The 20,980-nt window shown below is 44.1% G+C and overlaps 1 protein-coding gene across 4 annotated transcripts in view; it reads right to left on the bottom strand.

Moving 5' to 3' along the window:
• The window catches only part of sema5a (sema domain, seven thrombospondin repeats (type 1 and type 1-like), transmembrane domain (TM) and short cytoplasmic domain, (semaphorin) 5A), a 210,875-nt gene that overhangs the window by 43,557 nt on the left and 146,338 nt on the right, over positions 1–20,980 (bottom strand). For all 4 annotated transcript variants that reach the window (XM_046292575.1, XM_046292573.1, XM_046292571.1 and 1 more), the window contains one exon: positions 11,509–11,656. In XM_046292575.1, the coding sequence (XP_046148531.1) occupies positions 11,509–11,656 (148 nt within the window). The remainder of the gene's footprint in view (positions 1–11,508; positions 11,657–20,980) is intronic.

Genomic DNA, 20,980 nt, shown 5'->3' with positions numbered 1-20,980 from the left:
GGATGGATGAAGAGAAGGATGGTGGGGAAGGGAAGAAGGATGGATGAAGGGAAGGATGGTGGGGAAGGGAAGAAGGATGGATAAAGGGAAGGATGGTGGGGAAGGGAAGGATGGATGAAGGGAATGATGGTGGGGAAGGGAAGAAGGATGGATGAAGGGAAGGATGGTGGGGAAGGGAAAGAGAATGGATGAAGAGAAGGATGGTGGGGAGGGGAAAGAGGGTGGATGAAGGGAATGATGGTGGGGAAGGGAAGAAGGATGGATGAAGGGAAGGATGGTGGGGAAGGGAAGAAGGATGGATGAAGGGAAGGATGGTGGGGAAGGGAAGAAGGATAAATGAAGGGAAGGATGGTGGAGAAGGGAAAGAGGGTGGATGAAGGGAAGGATGGTGGGGAAGGGAAAGAGAATGGATGAAGAGAAGGATGGTGGGGAAGGGAAAGAGGGTGGATGAAGGGAATGATGGCGGGGAAGGGAAAGAGGATGGATGAAGGGAAGGATCATGGGGAAGGGAAGAAGGATGGATGAAGAGAAGGATGGTGGGGAAGGGAAGAAGGATGGATGAAGGGAAGGATGGTGGGGAAGGGAAGAAGGATGGATAAAGGGAAGGATGGTGGGGAAGGGAAGGATGGATGAAGGGAATGATGGTGGGGAAGGGAAGAAGGATGGATGAAGGTAAGGATGGTAGGGAAGGGAAGGAGGATGGATGAAGGGAAGGATGGTGGGGAAGGGAAGAAGGATGGATGAAGGGAAGGATGGTAGGGAAGGGAAGAAGGCTGGATAAAGGGAAGGAAGGATGGTGGGGAAGGGAAGGAGGAAGGATGAAGGGAATGATGGTGGAGAAGGAAAGAAGGATGGATGAAGGGAAGGATGGTGGGGAAGGGAAGAAGGATGGATAAAGGGAAGGAAGGATGGTAGGGAAGGGAAGAAGGATGAATGAAGGGAAGGATGGTGGGGAAGGGAAGAAGGATGGATGAAGGGAAGGATGGTGGGGAAGGGAAGAAGGATAGATGAAGGGAAGGATGGTGGGGAAGGGAAAGAGGATGGATGAAGGGAATGATGGTGGGGAAGGGAAAGAGGATGGATGAAGGGAAGGATGGTGGGGAAGGGAAGAAGGATGGATGAAGTGAAGGATGGTGGGGAAGGGAAGAAGGATGGATGAAGGGAAGGATGGTGGGGAAGGGAAGAAGGATGGATAAAGGGAAGGAAGGATGGTGGGGAAGGGAAGGAGGATGGATGAAGGGAAGGATGGTGGGGAAGGGAAGAAGGATGGTGGGGAAGGGAAGAAGGATGGATGAAGGGAAGGATGGTGGGGAAGGGAAAGAGAATGGATGAAGAGAAGGATGGTGGGGAAGGGAAGAAGGATGGATGAAGGGAAGGATGGTGGGGAAGGGAAAGAGGATTGATGAAGGGAAGGATGGTGGGAAAGGGAAGGAGGATGGATGAAGGGATGGATGGTGGGGAAGGGAAGGGAGACGGATGGATGAAGGGAAGGATGGTGGGGGAAAAAGAAGGAGGGGGGACATGTGAGGGTATGATAATGGGGAAAACATGATACACAACTTTGAGTGACATTTCCATTTGACGTTCACTCCACCTGCAATAGGAGAGATGTCGGTCTCTGCCTTCCTCTCTGGCTGTTTGTTACAATAGTTAAAGTGAAAACCCCAGACCCACAAAACAAAGCCCCTTTCCATCCTTGTTGTCTAACTATCTAATGTGTCTCTCTCTAATAGAGAACCATTGTTGCATGCTTTCTCCTCTGTTTTCCCCCTCTCCTTTCATTTGTCCTTTCCCTCACTCTCTCTGGTCCTTCTCCCAGGAAGCCATAAATACATGCTTTCCAGGGCACTGCTAGTGATGATGACATACCGATGTGCATGTAGCCTCAGTATGTCTAACGATCCAAGCGGCACCTGCTTATAACGACAAGTCAGATGAATAAAAACGAGAGGAGAGCAGGGAGGGAGTGATAGGGTGATGCAGTGATACTGGGGGACTAAATTACACTATCGTCTTCGTCTCAGCGTCGTTTAGAGGGTGGAAGTTGATATGACGGCCATTCTCCCAGTTCCTTACTTATTCATGCTGAGTGAGGCCTTGAGTTGAGTGACTGCCAGACCTTGACCAAATAAGATAAAAGTCTCTTTTGTTCATCCATCAGGTTGTCACAGTGATTCTGGGGTTGGACAGAGGGGCTGGAACACTGCATCTCTCTCTCTCTCTCTCGCTCTCTCTCTCTCTCTCTCTGTTCCTGGGCCCAGCGTGGGCCCAGGAACAGGAGTCCAAGGTTAAAGACAGTAGGAGGATCCAGATTGGGTTACGTTACGGAGATGATGAATGAGAGTGTCATCCCCGTCGCCTTTCTGACTCCACACCGTCTAGATTAGTAACCATCAGCCTGCCACACATTAATATTAAACACCATCAAGCATCAGGAGGACCTGGCCTGGCCCCAGCCATAACAAACCACCTCTGTCTTCAATAGAACTTCCTCCTTCTCAGCAATGGCTCGCCAATATTTAACATGATCCAATAAACCTAGCCAAATATGAGCCAACGGGCCCAGTCTGGAATGATAACCTATTCTTCATAGTCTACTTATAGCCATATAGGACTGGGAAAGACTCGTTTAACCTCTTTCAGTCTCTCCCCAAGGATGACAAAAACAATACTCAGCATGCAACAGTAAACAGGAAGGGGGTGTTTGTTGTTGTGAGTTGTCCTCAAACAGTGTGAATTTGTAATGAGTGTGAGTGTGTGAGAATGTATTAGAAATGGACCGAGGGCCACGAAATAAACAGGTTCAATAGGTGGGAAATATCCCAAATAAATGTTGATTTACCCCTAAAACGTTCAGACAAATGTTCTCCTGTGTATTGTAATGACATTTTACACCAGATGATTTTAGGGCGAGCCGGGCACACTAATAAAATGACATTAGTGATGAAGAAAATAGGAATCATTGCCTGTATCTCTTCCTCTACACCCCCGTCACACATCGCTCCATTCGCAAACGCCTCTCTTCCGGAAAAAATTAAGGGAAACTGAAAACGCAGCAGAAATCATCGGAACGTGTAGAGTGGCATGTGGAACGCTAAATTGGATTCAATTAGTGCCTCATTCCTGCTGGGGCCATTCATATGCATTATGGAGAGGACAAGAGCAGAGGAAAAAAGGGGAGGGGAACGGGATGTGCTGAGGTACATTATAATTCACAACCCCTCTAACAGACAGCTGCCCAGAGGCTGCTAATAGAATAATGCGTACCGCAGCCAGTTCAGCGTTCGGCTGAGAGTATAAGGATGTTGGGTATGTTCTTTACTGCTTCAGACACACAAGCTGTTGGGCTTTCTGTCCAGCACATACAGTGTGTGTGTGTCTCTGTCCAGTCTCTCTGTCTGTGTGTCTACGTGCTTGCGTGCGTGCGTGTGTGTGTGTGTGTGTCTGTGTGACTACGTGCGTGCGCTTGTGTGTGTGTAGGCCTACAGTTGAGTAATGGACTCAGGCATCTCCTGTCTCATTCATTCTCTATCCTAGACTCTCCTGGTTATTTTTCTAGGTGTTAAAAGCAGAGGGCCGGGAGAGGGGTGACAGAGGGTGATGAGAGAGGGGGATGACAGAGGGAAATGGGGGGTGTCAGGGGGCCATTTGTGTGGCTTGTGAAAGCATTACCTCAACCCTTGCCCCTAAGCCTCTCCTCCGTTGTTTTATCAATGTGTCTGTCTGGAGGGTGTGTGTGAAGGGAGGCAGATGGGGGACATACGCTACGTGTATGTGTCTGTACGTGTACGTGTGCGTGTGCATGTGTGTGTGTGTGTGTATGATTGTGGGTGTGTGAGTATGTGTGTGTGTTGACGGTGAGTAATAGGGATCTTTGCCTCTGAAGCCTCCTAAACATCATTACAGTCAGTCGTGTTTATATCACTGCACTAAGAGACATGTGTGACGGTGTGTGTGTACCTCTGGCCCTGCGGTTCCTGACACTACCCGTTCTGTTAGCCAGCCCAGCCAGCCCTGCTGCTAACTATACATCCATCTCCCAGGTGCCTGCTTACTGTACCTCAGAAAAGCTATGATATCTGCTGTGAGAAGAGAAGCAGTGTGTGTGTGTGTGTGTGACATACTGCTGTCTGTCTGTCTGCCTGTCTGTCTTCATTAATAGCAGCCTCTAGTATCCTGGGGAGAGAGGACAGATGGCTCATAAAAACATACCTCTTCCCGGTTTACGCTTCCTTTCCTGCGCTGAAATAAATATTCTCATCATTCTCCGTCTTTGCATGGTGAGTACAAATAGCAGAATAGACGCAAGGATGTGTTGTTTTATCTGGGAAGATTTTACAACTTTGTAGTCTACGTCTGGCATAACGGGAGCAATGATGAAGGAGTTGTGAATAACATCACTTATCGGTAGCCTTTACATGTATCACAACTATGGGTGACTATCTGATTACAGTTGCTTCAAGATGTCCACCATTGTTCCTGTACCCAAGAAAGCAAAGATAACTGAGCTGTTCATTGACTACAGCTCAGCCTTCAACCACATAGTACCCAAGCTCATCATTAAGCTCGGGGCCCTGGGTCTGAAACCCGCCCTGTAGCACTCACTTCTGTCATCATGAAGTGCTTTGAGAGGCTAGTTAAGGACCATATCACCTCCACCTTACCTGACACCCTAGACCCACTTCAATATGCATACCATCCCAATAGATCCATGGACGGCGCAATTGCCATAGCACTGCACACTGCCCTATCCCATCTGGACAGGAGGAATACCTATGTAATAATGCTGTTCATTGACTACAGCTCAGCCTTCAACCACATAGTACCCAAGCTCATCATTAAGCTTGGGGCCCTGGGCCTGAAACCCGCCCTGTGCAACTGGGTCTTGGACTTCGTAACGGGCGGTGAAGGTAAGCAACAGCACCTCCACTATGCTGATCCTCAACACCAGGCCCCAACAAGGGTGTGTGCTCAGCCCTCTCCTGTATTTCCTATTCACCCATGACTATGTGGCCACACATGTCTCCAAGACAATCACCAACTTTGCAGACGACATAACAGAGGTAGGCCTGATTACCAACAACGATGAGACAACCTACAGGGAAGAGGTCAGGGCCCTGGGGGAGTGGTGGCAGGAAAATAACCTCTCCTCAACGTCAACAAAACGAAAAAGTTGATTGTGGACTTCAGGATACAGCAGGGGGAGCACGCCACCATCCACATCGACGAGGCCGCAGTGGGGGTGACAAACTTCAAGTTCCTCAGTGCACACATCACTGACTCTCTGAAATGGTCCACCAACACAGACAGGAGGCTGAATAAATGTGTCTTGACCCCTAAGAATCTCACAAACCTTTACAGATGCACCATTGGCAGCATCATGTTGGGCTGAATCACCGCCTGGTACGGCAACTGCACCGTCCATAACCGTAGGGCTCTCAAGAGGGTGGTGAGCTCTGCCCAACGCATCATCGGGGGCACACTGCCTGTCCTCCAGGACATCTACAGCAGAGGGTGTCACAGGAAGGCCAGAAAGATCATCAAGGACCTCAGCCAACCGAGCCACGGCCTGTTCACCTCGCTACCATCCAGAAGGCGAGGTCAGTACAGGTGCATCAAAGCTGGGACCGAGAGACTGAAAAACAGCTTCTATCTCCAGGCAATCAGACTGTTAAATAGTCACCACTAGCCGGCCTCCGCCCAGTACCGTGCACTGAACTTTATTCACTGTCACTAGTCGGCTACCACCCAATTACTCAACCCTGCACCTTAGAGGCTACTGCATATGTACATAGACATGGAACACTGGTCACTTTAATAACAGAACACTGGTCACTTTAATAATGTTTACATACTGTTTTTCCCATTTCATTCGTACGTATAGTATTCTAGTCAAGGCCTATCTTATTTAACTATTGCTGTACATAATATATTTTATCCTACGTATTCTTCAGATGTACTACATATTATATCCATATACTGTCCATAATGTCTATACATCCCATCATACTGTATGCATTGTCATCCTAATATTTCAATATTTCTTAATTCCACTCTTTTACTGTTTTAGATTTGTGTGTATTGTTAGATATTACTGCACTGTTGGAGCTAGGAACACAAGTATTTTGCTACACCCGCATTAACATCTTCTAAATATGTGTAAGTGACTGATGAAATGTGATCTACTTTAATTAAAGAAAAGGTTTCCTTTGATCACTTTAAATAGAGAGAATATGTGTGAGACAGAAAGTGAAAGACAGCGAGAGAGAGAGAGAGAGAGAGAGAGAGAGAGAGAGAGAGAGAGAGAGAGAGAGAGAGAGAGAGAGAGAGAGAGAGAGAGAGAGAGAGAGAGAGAGAGAGAGAGAGAGAGAGAGAGAGAGAGAGAGAGAGAGAGAGAGAGAGAGAGAGAGAGAGAGAGAGAGAGAGAGAGAGAGAGAGAGAGAGAGAGAACATAAGACACTGACCTCTCCGCCCACTTTCCCACCTTTTGAATTTGTTACTTCATGGTCTCCAATCTGCCGTGGGCTTTGCTTTGCCCAACGCTGATAAACACAGTTCCTTACATCTCCCCTCCTCACCCTGCTACTAACCCTAAACCCAAACTAGAAACACACCTCACCCACCACAGACAGGGTTCACATCTTGAAATTAGGTTCAGAGAGGTTTACCACACGGATAGGAAGACCGGGACAGACTCAGTTTCCGTCTAGGAATGAGGTCTTGGAAGGGGGTTCTGGGAAGGAATCCTTCAGGGCCGGAGTGGTATTTACAAAATAATGGGATAATGGCAGAACAGTGGTGACAGAGTTAAGGCAGCTGCAGCTCAGATTGTGTGTGTGTTTGTTTGTGTGGTCCAAACACTGGCACGTCCTAGACTACATTATTGTCCATCAGTGCAACCAAAAGCAGGTACTAAGTGAACTGACCCATGCTGAACTGACCACCGCTTGATTAGGTCCAAGCTCCGAATTGAGATTTGCCCACACCACCCAAGGAAGGCCTTGAATAAGCGACTCAACAGTAATGCCCTTAAAAACCCTTCCACCATCATCACTTGCGCCGTCTCCTCTACACCAAACTCCCCCCCAACCCTCTCGGATTGATGAGAACGCTTCTGACATTCACACACTCCTACAAAACAAACGCCCAGCCCACAAAGCCCTCCTGTCCAACCCAGACACCCCCACTCTCCAATCCTCCCTCTCCCAGGGTCAAAACATCTGATGAAATCAAAAGTATAACAGACAAAAACAACACCCAAGGGTTCTATGCTGCCATTAAAGCCCTCTACGGCCCTCAATAACAAGTCATCACTTCGGTCAGGTCTGCCCATGGAAACACACTTTTCAAGACCACCAGAGGATCTCAGAGAGATGTTTAGAGCACTTTGGAAACCTCCTTAACCACACCAACTCAACAAACCTGCTCATCCTGTACACACTCCCACTCCCACATCCCCACCATTCATGAACTCGACACCCCACTACAGTTTTCTGAGGTCCACCAGACGATTAAAATCCTAAAAGATAAGAAAGGTGTTGGACCAGACGGCATCCCAGCTGAAATCCTTAAGCAATATTTCCTCTTGTGCCAAATTCCACCTCCTCACCAAAGCCATCTGGCTGTCTGAACCATCCCACAGGAACGGAAGGATGACGATATTGTAGTCATGTACAAGAAGGGTGACAAAGCAGCTTGTGGTAACAGCAGAGGCATATCCCTTCTTTCAGTGAGAAGGAAGGTTTTTTATTTTTTTTATTTAACCTTTTTGCTTAACCTTTATTTCACTAGGCAAGTCAGTTAACGGCCTACCCTGGCCAAACCCGGACAACGCTGGGCCAATTGTGTGCAGCCCTCTGGGATTCCCAATCACGGCCGAATGTGATGCAGCCTGGATTTGAACCAGGTACTTGCACTGAGATGCAGTGTCTTAACTTCTTTGAGGTAGGGGGCAGTATTTTCACGTCCGGATGAAAAGCGTGCCCAGAGTAAACTGCCTGCTACTCAGGCCCAGATGCTAGGATATGCATATTATTAGTAGATTTGGATAGAAAACACTGAAGTTTCTAAAACTGTTTGAATGTCTGAGTATAACAGAACTCATATGGCAGGCAAAATCCTGAGAAAAAATCCAACCAGGAAGCGGGAAATCTGAGGTTTGTAGGTTTTCAATTCTTAGCCTATCCATTATACAATGTCTGTGGGGTCATATTGCACTTCCTAAGGCTTCCACTAGATGTCAACTGTCTTTAGAACCTTGTTTCAGGCTTCTACTGTGAAGTGGAAGAGAATGAGAGCTGATTAAGTCATGGGTCTACCAGAAGGCCATGTGCTCAGTCAGGCAAGCGCCCGTGAGAGTTAGCTCCGTTCCCTTTCATTTCTAAAGACAAAGGAATTCTCCGGTTGAAACATTACTGAATATTTATGATAAAAACATCCTAAAGATGGATTATATACAGTGGGGCAAAAAAAGTATTTAGTCAGCCACCAATTGTGCAAGTTCTCCCACTTAAAAAGATGAGAGAGGTCTGTAATCTTCATCATAGGTACACTTCAACTATGACAAACATAATGAAGAAAAAAAATTCCAGATTGTAGGATTTATTTGCAAATGATGGTGTAAAATAAGTATTTGGTTAGTGATTCATTTTTAAAGGTTAGTGATTCATTTTATCTCTATTTTTGCTTTTTGTGACTCCTCTCTTTGGCTGGAAAAATGGATGAGTTTTTTTGTGACTAGGTGCAGACCTAACATAATTGCATGGTATGCTTTTGTCGTAAAGCCTTTTTGAAATCGGACACTGTGTTGGGATTAACAACAAGTTTATCTTTAAAATGGTGTATAACACATGTATGTTTGAGGAATTTAAATGAGATTGAGATTTCTGTTGTTTGAATTTGGCGCCCTGCACTTTCACTGGATGTTGGTCAGGTGGGATGTTAGCATCCCATGTACCCTAGAGAGGTTAAAGCACTGCACCACTCGGGAGCCCAAGATCATTGCAAGGATAATGTGCTATCTACTCGCGTAGCACCTATCTGAAAACTTCCTCCCAAAATCACAGCGTGGCTTCAGGAAAGGCAGGAGCACCACCAACATGATTTTTTTGTGGCCAAACAAATGCAGGAAAAGTGCCAGGAACAAAACCAAGACCTCTACATAGCTTTGATAAACCTCGTCAAAGCCTTTGACACCATCAAACGTGAGATGCTCTGGCAGCAGCTCACCAAACTTGAGTTGCCTCCCAAGTTTCTGAGTGTCTTAAAACAATTCCATGAAGGAATGCACGCCAGAGTTGTGCTTGGTGGGCATCAATCAGAGCCCTTTAGCGTAGAGGTTGGGGTCAAGCAAGGCTGTGTTCTGGCTCCAGGTCATTTCTGCAGTTACAAGCCTGTCAAACAACTCCCTTGGCTCAACCGACGGAATCCAGCTACAGTACCATCTGGATGGAAACCTCTTCAAGACCACACAAAAACAGGACCCAAACAGATCTTTGAATTCACGTCTGGCTCATACCCCAGAATCCATACAACACACTTTCAACCTGGTCTCCTCTACCTGTTGACCTCCAAGACAATACCCAAAACACAGAAATAATTACACAACTCTCATCCACATCACCCCCACTCCATTCTTCCATCACTGGTGGTGTTCTCCTCAAAGATGTACCCCATTTCACCTACCTTGGCGCTGTCCTCTCTCTGGCGTGATCCATAGAGGAACAAGTCTCTGCTTCCATCGGATGACTCGGGGCCAGGGTTTTGGAAAATGTAAACCTCAAGACCCATACCAAAGTGGCAGTATACAATGTGTCTCCACCTGCTTTATGGCTCAGAAACCTGGACCCCATATAGGCAAAACATAAACATCTTGGAAACCTTTCAAATCAGATGCCTACAGCGCATCTTAGGGCTAACCTGGGAGGACAGAGTACCCCATAACGATATCCTTACCAACACCAAGCTGACCGACTCCTCTGTTGGCTCGGCCACGTGATCCGAATGCCTGAACACTGCCTCCCCCGCCGATATCTCTAAGGCCAGCTAAGTGCAGACAAGCGCTCTGCTGGAGGTCAGAGGACCTGCTGAAGCACTGTAACATCCATCCCTCTAGCCTGAAAAACCTAGAAGACAGCATCTTACATAGGAGATGCGAGAGATGCAGCCAAAGACACCAACGTGCAGCTGGGACAACGCCATCCGACTCCCAACACACGTTTCTCAGCTCTCACATCGGCCCCCACAACCACATGAAGTGGCACAAGCGGCAATTGCGCTAACCTACCCCTACCCCCATCCACAAGAGGAGCAGTCTTCATCATCAACATTGATGGACTAAGTGTGTGTGTGAACAGACACCCACCAGGGTAGTGAAAAGATAGTGCTTCTGTATAAGTGTGTGTGGCCGTGCCGTTTTCTCAGTTGTTTTATGGGGTATCAGTCATGCTTCATTACAGTTAGACTGTTAAGGTATGGGAGGTCAGCTCTCTCAGTTGTTAAAGGGTTATCTGTGCTTAGTTAGGTTAATCACAGAACATTATCAGATATGTTACTACTTTGCTGTGGGTTGTAAGTTGCTACTTTCAGCTTGCCAGCAATATTACATTAGTCATGCGTCATTACCAGCTCCTGATGGGGTTGCTATGGAATGCAACAGTAGATATGGTTGCTATGGAATGCTATAATGCAACAGTATATATTTATATAGCTCTGAAATGGTTTGCCAGTGCACAGTGAAACATTTATAAGCTGTAACTCTAATCATTTGACCCATATAGAGACCATGGTGCTATCTTTATAAAAGTGTCTATAGTCAGTACATCTGACCCTCACACACTTATACTGTACATCTGTTACTGGTTGTCATGTGACTCTCTCTGACCCCTACTCACTAATCCATTTCAACTGTAAAGGAATCTCATGGTCATGTGTCTTCCTTTCTATTTCTACCAGGCCCGTGGACGGAGGGAGGAGTGGGTTTGAAAATAGTGTTAAAATAACATGCCAGTCTCATCATCCTCCTGACACCCAAGAGGACACCAGCGAAGCTGACATACACAACGTGCCATTACATCCCTCCTGCATCACCCAGCCTTGGACTTCATTACTCAGCACTAGGATGTGGCAAAAATACAATAAAATCATATTTTTTGATATTCATTTGTTGTCAGCATACAGTAGATAGACTAATAAAAGTGATTAGCAATCTAACGTGTACTTGTGTATTTTAATATGTGTATTCAGTTGAGGGAATATAGTGTAAGACCCTATAGGGGGGTGATTTAGTGTTACATGTTAATGGTTACATGTTAATGGTTAGCATTGGTCATGTATCTGCTGTTCTTAACAACATGTTAAGAAGTGCCATGGCTGAATATAAATACTAGGGGATTTTGGAGGGGATGACCCTTAAAGTTCAAAGTTACAGTTTAGATGGTTAAGAAGTTCAAGGTCAGGCTGCTATGGAAGTTCAGCCCAGATCTGTTTGTGTGTGTGTGTGTGACATACCTGGGCACACCCAGGGCACTCGTTGCCGTTCTCGCAGGTCCTGCGACGTGATTGGATGCCGCCTCCGCAGGGCACCGTGCAGCGTTCCCATGCCGACCAGGCCGACCAATAGACATGAGGCGGGCAGGGCAGGTGCTCGTTACAATACCTAGGAAGGACAAAGACCTCGGCGGATGAGTGTGTGCGTGTGCGTGTGCGTGTGCGTGTGCGTGTGCGTGTGCGTGTGCGTGTGTGTGTGTGTGTGTGTGTGTGTGCGTGCGTGCGTGCGTGCGTGCGCGCGCGCGTGTGTGTGTGTGTGTGTGTGTGTGTGTGTGTGTGTGTGTGTGTGTGTGTGTGTGTGTGTGTGAGAATACGAGTACACACAGAGAGGCTATGGGAGTGCTGGGGGCCATGTGCAATCTGAGGTCTTTACTTTGCCCAATAGTATCCCTGAGTCAGTCTGTCTTTGGAATGGTTGGTCGTAAATAAGTGGTATTTTTTACATGATACACAACAGTACAATTATAAAAGAGGGACACTGGGCTTCTGAAAACCTTACCATATTTTAGACCACAAGCTAAGGCAGCGAACCAACATAGCTTTTAAGGAGTTGGAGCTACTGATGCCACAAGACAACAATGACTATAGAGCACTTCTGTACAGTCCAAAGACAGACCGACAGACAGACTTACAGATAAATTAAGTTAACTCCATTAAAACAAAGATCTTTTACAGACCGAAGTATATTGCTTTTATGTCGCCATCAACGACAGAGAAATGACACACTATTAAACTAGAATTACTAGAATTTAACAAAGCCTGCAAATGCACCATGTATGTGGTAACCCATTTTGATATTCCTCTGAAATTCAGACTTAAACATGCATGTAATGTGCCTTTATGAAAGTTATATCTTAATGAGTCTACATGCATATCCCACATATTTTAATGGTGCTGCCTTTGAAAAAGCCACATAGACTCATGAATCATGTTTAATTACAATATTTAATTATTACTGTACTGTTCCATAGGTTAATTTGTGGAGTTCATTATCCAAAAATGTGATGCTATTGATAGTCTAATTATTGCCCATATACTTACACAAACTACAACTTCAGCAGTGTTTGTGTAACCATGAAAAACATTTTATGTTGGATAAAAACTTTAGTGATGGTGACTCACGCAGATTTCCCTTACCTCATCGTGTCTGAGATTTGACTCCGAGAGAAAGAGATAGGCCTTGTTATATCGGCTTATACATATAACAGATAACACACACTGTGTACAAAACATGAAGAACTGCTCTTTCCATGACATAGACCTGCCAGGTGAATCCAGCTGAAAGCTATGATCTCTTATTGATGACACTTGTTAAATCCACTTCAATCAGTGTAGATGAAGGGGAGGAGACCGGTCAAAGAACGATTTTTAAGCCTTGAGACAATTGAAACGTGGGACACAAAAGAAAACAGGGTATGGTAGTAGGTACCAGGCACACCAGTTTGTGTCATGAACTGCACCGCTGCTTGGTTGTTCACACTCAACAGTTCCCTGTGAGTATTAAGAATGGTCCACCACCCAAACGACATCCAGCCAACTTGACACAACTGTGGGAAGCATTGGAGTTAAAATGGGCCACCTAGCAGAGTCCATGCCCCAATGAATTCAGGCTGGGGAGGTTCCTAATGTTTGCTATACTTAGTGTATATTATGTTGCTTTCTGGAGCGCAATGAAAAGTTGAAATAGGAAAACATTGGTGCATTACTCTGTTTTTCTATAAACCTATTTACATTAAAGTGCCTGAGATTCGGCTGAGGAAAGGGGAGAAAGAGAGAGAGATAGAGCAAGAGATGACAGAGCGAGGAAGAAAAAGCGAGCGAGAGGAAGGTAGAAAGGGAGAGGGAGAGGAGCACCGATTGCAGGAAAAATGAGAAAGCGAAAGAAAGAGAGGGGGTGAAAGGGATGGGATATAACGCAAATGGTAGCGATATTAGCATTGATCTGCAGGGTCCCCGGCTGAGCCTCAGAATGGAAGAGTCAGACCTAAATGGTAGCGATATTAGCATTGATCTGCAGGGTCCCCGGCTGAGCCTCAGAATGGAAGAGTCAGACCTAAATGGTAGCGATATTAGCATTGATCTGCAGGGTCCCCAGCTGAGCCTCAGAATGGAAGAGTCAGACCTAAATGGTAGCGATATTAGCATTGATCTGCAGGGTCCCCGGCTGAGCCTCAAAATGGAAGAGTCAGACCTAAATGGTAGCGATATTAGCATTGATCTGCAGGGTCCCCGGCTGAGCCTCAGAATGGAAGAGTCAGACCTAAATGGTAGCGATATTAGCATTGATCTGCAGGGTCCCCGGCTGAGCCTCAGAATGGAAGAGTCAGACCTAAATGGTAGCGATATTAGCATTGATCTGCAGGGTCCCCGGCTGAGCCTCAGAATGGAAGAGTCAGACCTAAGCCAGATCCATAGTAAATAGATTTAGAGCTTCGCTAAACTCATCGTCAATCCAGCCATGCAAATTGTTCTGCTCACTGATTAGATTAGCCTTTGTAAAATGCAACGGCCTCCCCTTCCCTCCTTCACCCTCAGTAAAACTGGGGAGGAAGTCAAGAAGAAAATGGTACTAATAATTTGCCTATAGGAGCTGAGTAAGCAGGGGAATACAGTGGACATGTGCTGAGGGGGATGCTAGCATAAGGTACATAAACCTGAGCATTAGCCAGCCAGACTTCTGCCCCATGGCATTGACTGATTGGTTTTTATAACGGTTTCTCTTCCTACAGCCAGCAAACAAGGACAAACTGCTAGGATGCCCCTGGTCAGGTACTCAGACAGTTGGGTGTGAAAAGAGTGACTTTTCATCATTAATATATACACTACATGACCAAAAGTATGTGGACACCTGCTTTTCAAACGTCTCATTCCAAAATCATGGGCATTAATATGGAGTTCATCCCAAAGGGGTTCGATGGGGTTGAGGTCAGGGCTTTGTGCAGGCCAGTCAAGTTCTTCCACACTGATCTCGACAAACCATTTGTGTATGGACCTTTATGCATGGGGGCACTGTCATGCTGAAACAGCAAAGGGCCTTCCCCAAACTGTTGCCACAAGGTTGGGGGAAGCTCCAGAGTCCAATGGCGGCGAGCTTCACACCTTTACACCTTCAGAAAGTATTCATACCCCTTGACTTATTCCACATTTTTGTTGTGTTAAAGCCTGAATACATTTTTTACAATACTCTATAACACACAATACCCTATGATGACAAAGTGCAATCCTTATTAAATACTCTTGAAAACAATGTTGAAAACGGGATAATTTTATTGTTCGCTAACTTCGCTGGGTAGACCTCTGTGGTTGGAGAAAAAAGTACATTACCTCTACTTATCACTATTTTTAGCCAACTGTACAAAGCTTCTGCCGGTAGCTTGCAAAGTAAACATCAGCTAACAGTACATTGGCAAATACGTTCTTCGTTGCTTGACAGACAGAGCCCACAAAGGATGGGAAATGAACCTAAACCACTCATACTTGTCAGGTATAGTTAACGTTTATTTTATATCACTCAAATATTCAATTAATGGTGGCCAATATTGAGAGATATCGTGAGGCTACCCCCACGTATCTAAAATGACATAATCAACTGATGCTTACTGATTATGAAAAGCATGTAGTTACTTGCTGTGTAACTGATGATAAAGCTAACTGTGTGCAATTGTTCTGACTATGCTCTTCAAGAGGTGATGATATTAAAACCAAATAGTGTCAACATATATTAAACAATCCCTTGAAAACAGCACAGAGTTGTCAATAGTTTTAGAGGAGCTGGGGGTCTCCCTGCCCCCCCAGCAAGAAAACCGAATGCTCTGCACCGTATGTTGACGCTACACTTAAGCTCTAACTACAGCCATCAGGCTTTATAAATAAAGTGTGCCTGTACGTCTGAGATGAATATCTATTAAAGGAGGCTCTACGGCCACAGCAGAAAAACCCTCCACCCTATTCCTATCATTAAAGGGAGAGCGCACTCCCAAAATCAAAGTGGTTCAACGTATAGCTGAGTCTACATTCCACACCATTTGTTCTGTACATCTGTACTTGCATTCGGTGGGAATCACTACATGCCTTTAACAAGTCAAGACAGTTTGCTTTTCAATTAGGACAGAAATGAGAGGAGATAGATAGATAGATAGATAGATAGATAGATAGATCAGACAGAATGAGAGAGAGGACAGTAAGAGAGATAGACAATGTTAACACATAATTCCCATGCCAATAAAGCCCCTTGAATTGAATTGAATTGAATTGAGAGAGAGAGAGAGAGAGAGAGAGAGAGAGAGAGAGAGAGAGAGAGAGAGAGAGAGAGAGAGAGAGAGAGACTGTAACACGTTTCCCATGCCAATAAAGCACCTTGAATTGAATTGAATTGAGAGAGAGTGAGCGGACAGAGCATGAGCAGGATCAAGAAAACCTACTCTTTTGGAACAGACAGACCCTTCTCCACCGCAAGATCAGAGTGATACAGCATATTTCATCAATTAACACGTGTCTCCCCCCACAGTGTATAAAGCCACCAAGCCCTACTATAGGACCCTGATGGATTCTCTCATTCTCACAGCTCTACTGTTCAAGGTGTTTTATTGGCTGAGCAGGTAGTATGAAAGAAACAGATGGAGAGAGGGTCAAGGAGTGAAAGACTGAGGAAGAGAGAGAGAGAGATGGAGGGGGCAGGGTAGTCATAGTTATGAGTGCACTCGAACAAATGATAAATCTACAGTCTCTTTTTCACCTTGAAAACTTGCTTCAGTCACCATGGAAACTCTTCAGTCATTTACAGCTCTGTTTTTTTCACACTTTCTTTCCATTTTTCTCACGGTCACATTTTTGAAATAATTGTTTATTTTTTTTTTTTTACTCTTATTTTACCAGGTAAGTTGACTGAGAACAAATTGTTCTACTGTCTCATACACAAATGCCTTATGCCTGTGTCACACAAAGCAACTTGGACACAATTTCTGTTGCAGATGCAAGTTCCAAGTGACATCATCTAAAGCACCTTTGCTGATACTTGAGGCAATTCAAACACAATTCAAATTGCATGCAACAGCCAATCCTGTTATCAATGGTGTAATGTACTTAAGTAAAGACTATTTAAAGTACTACTTAAGTCATTTTTTAGGGCATCTGCACTTAACTATTTATATTTTTGACAACTTTTACTTGTACTACATTCCTAAAGAAAATAATTTACTTTTTAATCCATACATTTTCACTGACAAAATTATTTCCAATATGTTGAGTAATTATCTTTTTGTTTTCTCATGATCTGGATAGGTCTAATTGTGTTGCTGTCCTGGGGTTTTGTGGGGTCTGTTTGTGAACAGCTTGCTTAGGGGGCTCTTCTCCAAGTTCCATTCTCTGTAGGTGATGGCTTTGATATGATATGGTGGTTGTAGAATTTAACGTCTCTTTTCTGGATTTTGATCATTAGCGGGCATCGGCCTAATTCTGCTCTGCATGTATTTGGTGTTTTACAAAATTTTAGCAGAATTCTGAATTCATCTCAATTTGGTGTTTGTTCCATTTTGTGAATTCTTGGTGGTGAGTGGACCCACGACCTCACAACCATAAAGGGAAATGGGTTCTATAACTGATTCAAGTAATTATAGCCAGATCCTAATTGGTATGTTGAATTGTATGTTCCTTTTAATGGTATAGAAGGCCCTTCTTGCCTTGTCTCTAAGATTGCTCACAGCTTTGTGGAAGTGACCCGTGGAGCTGGTGTTTAGGCCAAGGTATGTTACATTTTTTTGTGTGCTCTAGGGCAGCAGTGTCGAGATGGAATTTGTATTCGTGGTCCTGGGAACTGGACCTTTTTTTGGAATTCTATTATTTTTGTCTTACTGAGATTTACATTCAGGGCACAGGTCTGACATAATCTGTGCAGAAGATCTAGGTGCTGCTGTAGGCCCTCCTTGGTTGGGGACAGAAGCACCAGATCATCAGCAAACAGTAGACATTTGACTTCAGATTCTAGTAGGGTGAGGCCGGCTGATGCAGACTGTTCTAGTGCCCTCGCCAATGTATGTTGAAGAGGGTGGGGCTTAAGCAGCATCCCTGTCTCACCATTTACATTTTTACATTTACATTTAAGTCATTTAGCAGACGCTCTTATCCAGAGCGACTTACAAATTGGTGCATTCACCTTAAGACATCCAGTGGAACAGTCACTTTACAATAGTGCATCTAAATCTTAAAGGGGGGGGGGTGGCCCTGTGGAAAGAAATGTGTGTGTTTTTTGCTAATTTTAACCACACACTTGTTATTTGTCTACATGGATTTTATAATGTCGTACGCTTTTCCCTCAACACCACTTTCCATCCATTTGTATAGCAGGCCCTCGTGCCAAATTGAGTCTAAAGCTTTTTTGAAATCAAGACTTTGCCTTTGTTTTGGTTTGTTTGTCAATTAAGGTGTGCAGGGTGAATACATGGTCTGTTGTACAGTAACATGGTAAAAAGTTAATTGGACATTTGCTCAGTACATTGTTTTCGCTGAGGAAATGTATGAGTCTGCTGTTAATGATAATGCAGAGGATTGTCCCACAGTTGCTGTTAGCGCATATCACATGGTAGTTATTAGGGTCAAATATGTCTCCACTTCTGTAGATTGGGGTGATCAGTCCTTGGTTCCAAAATATTGGGGAAGTTGCCAGAGCTGAGAATGATGTAAAGAGATAAGTGTCCCCAATTGGAATTTGTGGTCTGTATATTTTATAATTTTGTTTAAGATACCATCAACACCACAGGCCTTTTGGGTTGGTGGGTTTGTATTTTGTCCTGTAGTTCATTCAATGTAAATTGGGGAATACAGTGGGTTCTGGAATTCTTTAATAGTTGATTATAAGATTTGTATTTGATCATGTATATGTTTTTGCTGTTTGTTCTTTGTCATAGAGCCAAAAAGATTGGAGAAGTGGTTTATCCATACATCTCCGTTTTGGATAGATAACTCTACGTGTTGTTGTTTGTTTAGAGTTTTCCAATTTTCCCAGAAGTGGTTAGATTCTATGGATTCTTCAATTACATTGAGCTGATTTCTAACGTGCTGTTCCTTCTTTTTCCATAGTGTATTTCTGTATTGTTTTAGTGATTCAACATTGTGAAGCCGTAGACGCAGGTTGTCTGGGTCTCTATATTTTTGGAAGGATACGTTTCTCAATTTTTTTCTTAGGATTTTGCATTCTTCATCAAACTATTTGTCATTGTTGTTTCATTTTCTTAGGTTGTCTGGTTGAATGTTTTAGATTTAATAGGGAAGCTGAGAGGTCAAATATACTGTTTTGGTTTTCTACTGTCAGGTTTACACCTTCACTATTATAGTGAATCATTCTGTCCAGGATATAGGGATTGAATTCATTGATGCCTAATTGTTTTTTGGTAGAATACCACACTACTCTCCTTCCAGCTACAGTTTAGCATTTCTTAATATTATTCAGTTCCTTTGTCTTTGATGCCTCATGACCGAGCAAAACTCTGTCAAGTAGTGTGTGATTTTGCTATGATCTGTTAGGGGTGTCAGTGGACCGTGAACACTCAAAGAGACTCTGGGTTGAGATCAGTGATAAAGTAGTCTACAGTACTACTGCCAAGAGATGAGCTACAGGTGAAGTCAGAAGTCTACATACACTTAGGTTGGAGTCATTAAAACTCATTTTTCAACCACTCCATAAATTTCTTGTTAACAAACTATAGTTTTGGCAAGTAGGTTAGGACATCTACTTTGTGCATGACACAAGTCATTTTTCCAACAATTGTTTACAGACAGATTATTTCACTTATAATTCACTGCATCACAATTCCAGTAGGTCAGAAGTTTACATACACTAAGTTGACTGTGCCTTTAAACAGCTTAGAAAAATGTAATGGCTTTAGAAGCTTCTGATAGGCTAATTGACATCATTTGAGTCAATTGGAGGTGTACCTGTGGATGTATTTCAAGGCCTACCTTCAAACTCAGTGACTCTTTGCTTGACATCAAGGTAAAGAGAAAATAAATCAGCCAAGACCTCTGAAATCAAATTGTAGACCTCCACAAGCCTGTTTTATCCTTGGGAGCAATTTCCAAATGCCTGAAGGTATCACGTTTATCTGTACAAACAATGGTATGCAAGTATAAACACCATGGGACCACGCAGCCGTGATACCGCTCAGGAAGGAACCTACTTTGGTGCGAAAACTGCATATCAAATCAAATCAAATTGTATTTGTCACATACACATGGTTAGCAGATGTTAATGCAAGTGTAGCAAAATGCTTGTGCTTCTAGTTCCGACCATACAGTAATATCTAACATGTAATATAACCTAACAATTCCACAACAACTACCTTACACACACAAGTGTAAAGGAATGAATCCCAGAACAACAGCAAAGGACCTTGTGAAGATGCTGGAGGAAACAGGTACAAAGGTATCTATATCCACAGTACAACGAGTCCTATATCGACATAACCTGAAAGGTCGCACAGCAAGGATGAATCCACTGCTCCAAAACCGCCATAAAAAAAGCCAGACTACGGTTTGCAACTGCACATGGGGACCAAGATCGTACTTTTTGGAGAAATGTCCTCTGGTCTGATGAAACAAAAATAGAACTGTTTGGCCATAATGACCATCATTATGTTTGCAGAAAAAAGGGGGAGGCTTGCAAGCCGAAGAACACCATCCCAACAGTGAAGCACGGGGGTGGCAACATAATGTTGTGGGGGTGCTTTGCTGCAGGAGGGACTGGTGCACTTCACAAAATAGATGGCTTCATGAGGGAGGAAAATTATATGGATATAGTGAAGCAACATCTCAAGACATCAGTCAGGAAGTTAAAGCTTGGTCGCAAATGGGTCTTCCAAATGGACAATGGCCCCAAGCATATTTCCAAAGTTGTGGTAAAATGGCTTAAGGACAACAAAGTCAAGGTATTGGAGTAGCCATCACAAAGCCCTGACCTCAATCCCATAGAACATTTTTGGGCAGAACTGAAAAAGCGTGTACGAGCAAGGAGACCTACAAACCTGACTCAGTTACACCAGCTCTGTCAGGAGGAATGGGACAAAATTCACTCAACTTATTATTGGAAAGCTTGTCGAAGGCTACCCAAAACGTTTAACCCAAGTTACACAATTTAAAGGCAATGCTACCAAATACTAATTGAGTGTATGTAAACTTCTGACCCACTGGGAATGTGATGAAATAAATAAAATAATAAATAAATCATTCTCTCTACATTTATTCTGACATTTCACATTCTTAAAATAAAGTAGTGATCCTAACTGACCTAAGACAGGGCATTTTTACTAGGATGATGTCAGGAATTGTGAAAAACTGAGTATATTTGGATTTGGCTAAGGTGTATGTAAAATTCCGACTTCAAATGTATATGTGTACCTTCCATAGGAGCCCCCTTGAAGCCTACCGTTGACTATGAACATAC

The sequence above is a fragment of the Oncorhynchus gorbuscha genome, linkage group LG12 (genome assembly GCF_021184085.1).
Source record: "Oncorhynchus gorbuscha isolate QuinsamMale2020 ecotype Even-year linkage group LG12, OgorEven_v1.0, whole genome shotgun sequence".
In the NCBI taxonomy this organism is placed as follows: Eukaryota; Metazoa; Chordata; class Actinopteri; order Salmoniformes; family Salmonidae; genus Oncorhynchus; species Oncorhynchus gorbuscha.
Note: the sequence above shows the minus strand (reverse complement) of the source record. Positions and strands in the feature narration are given on the sequence as shown.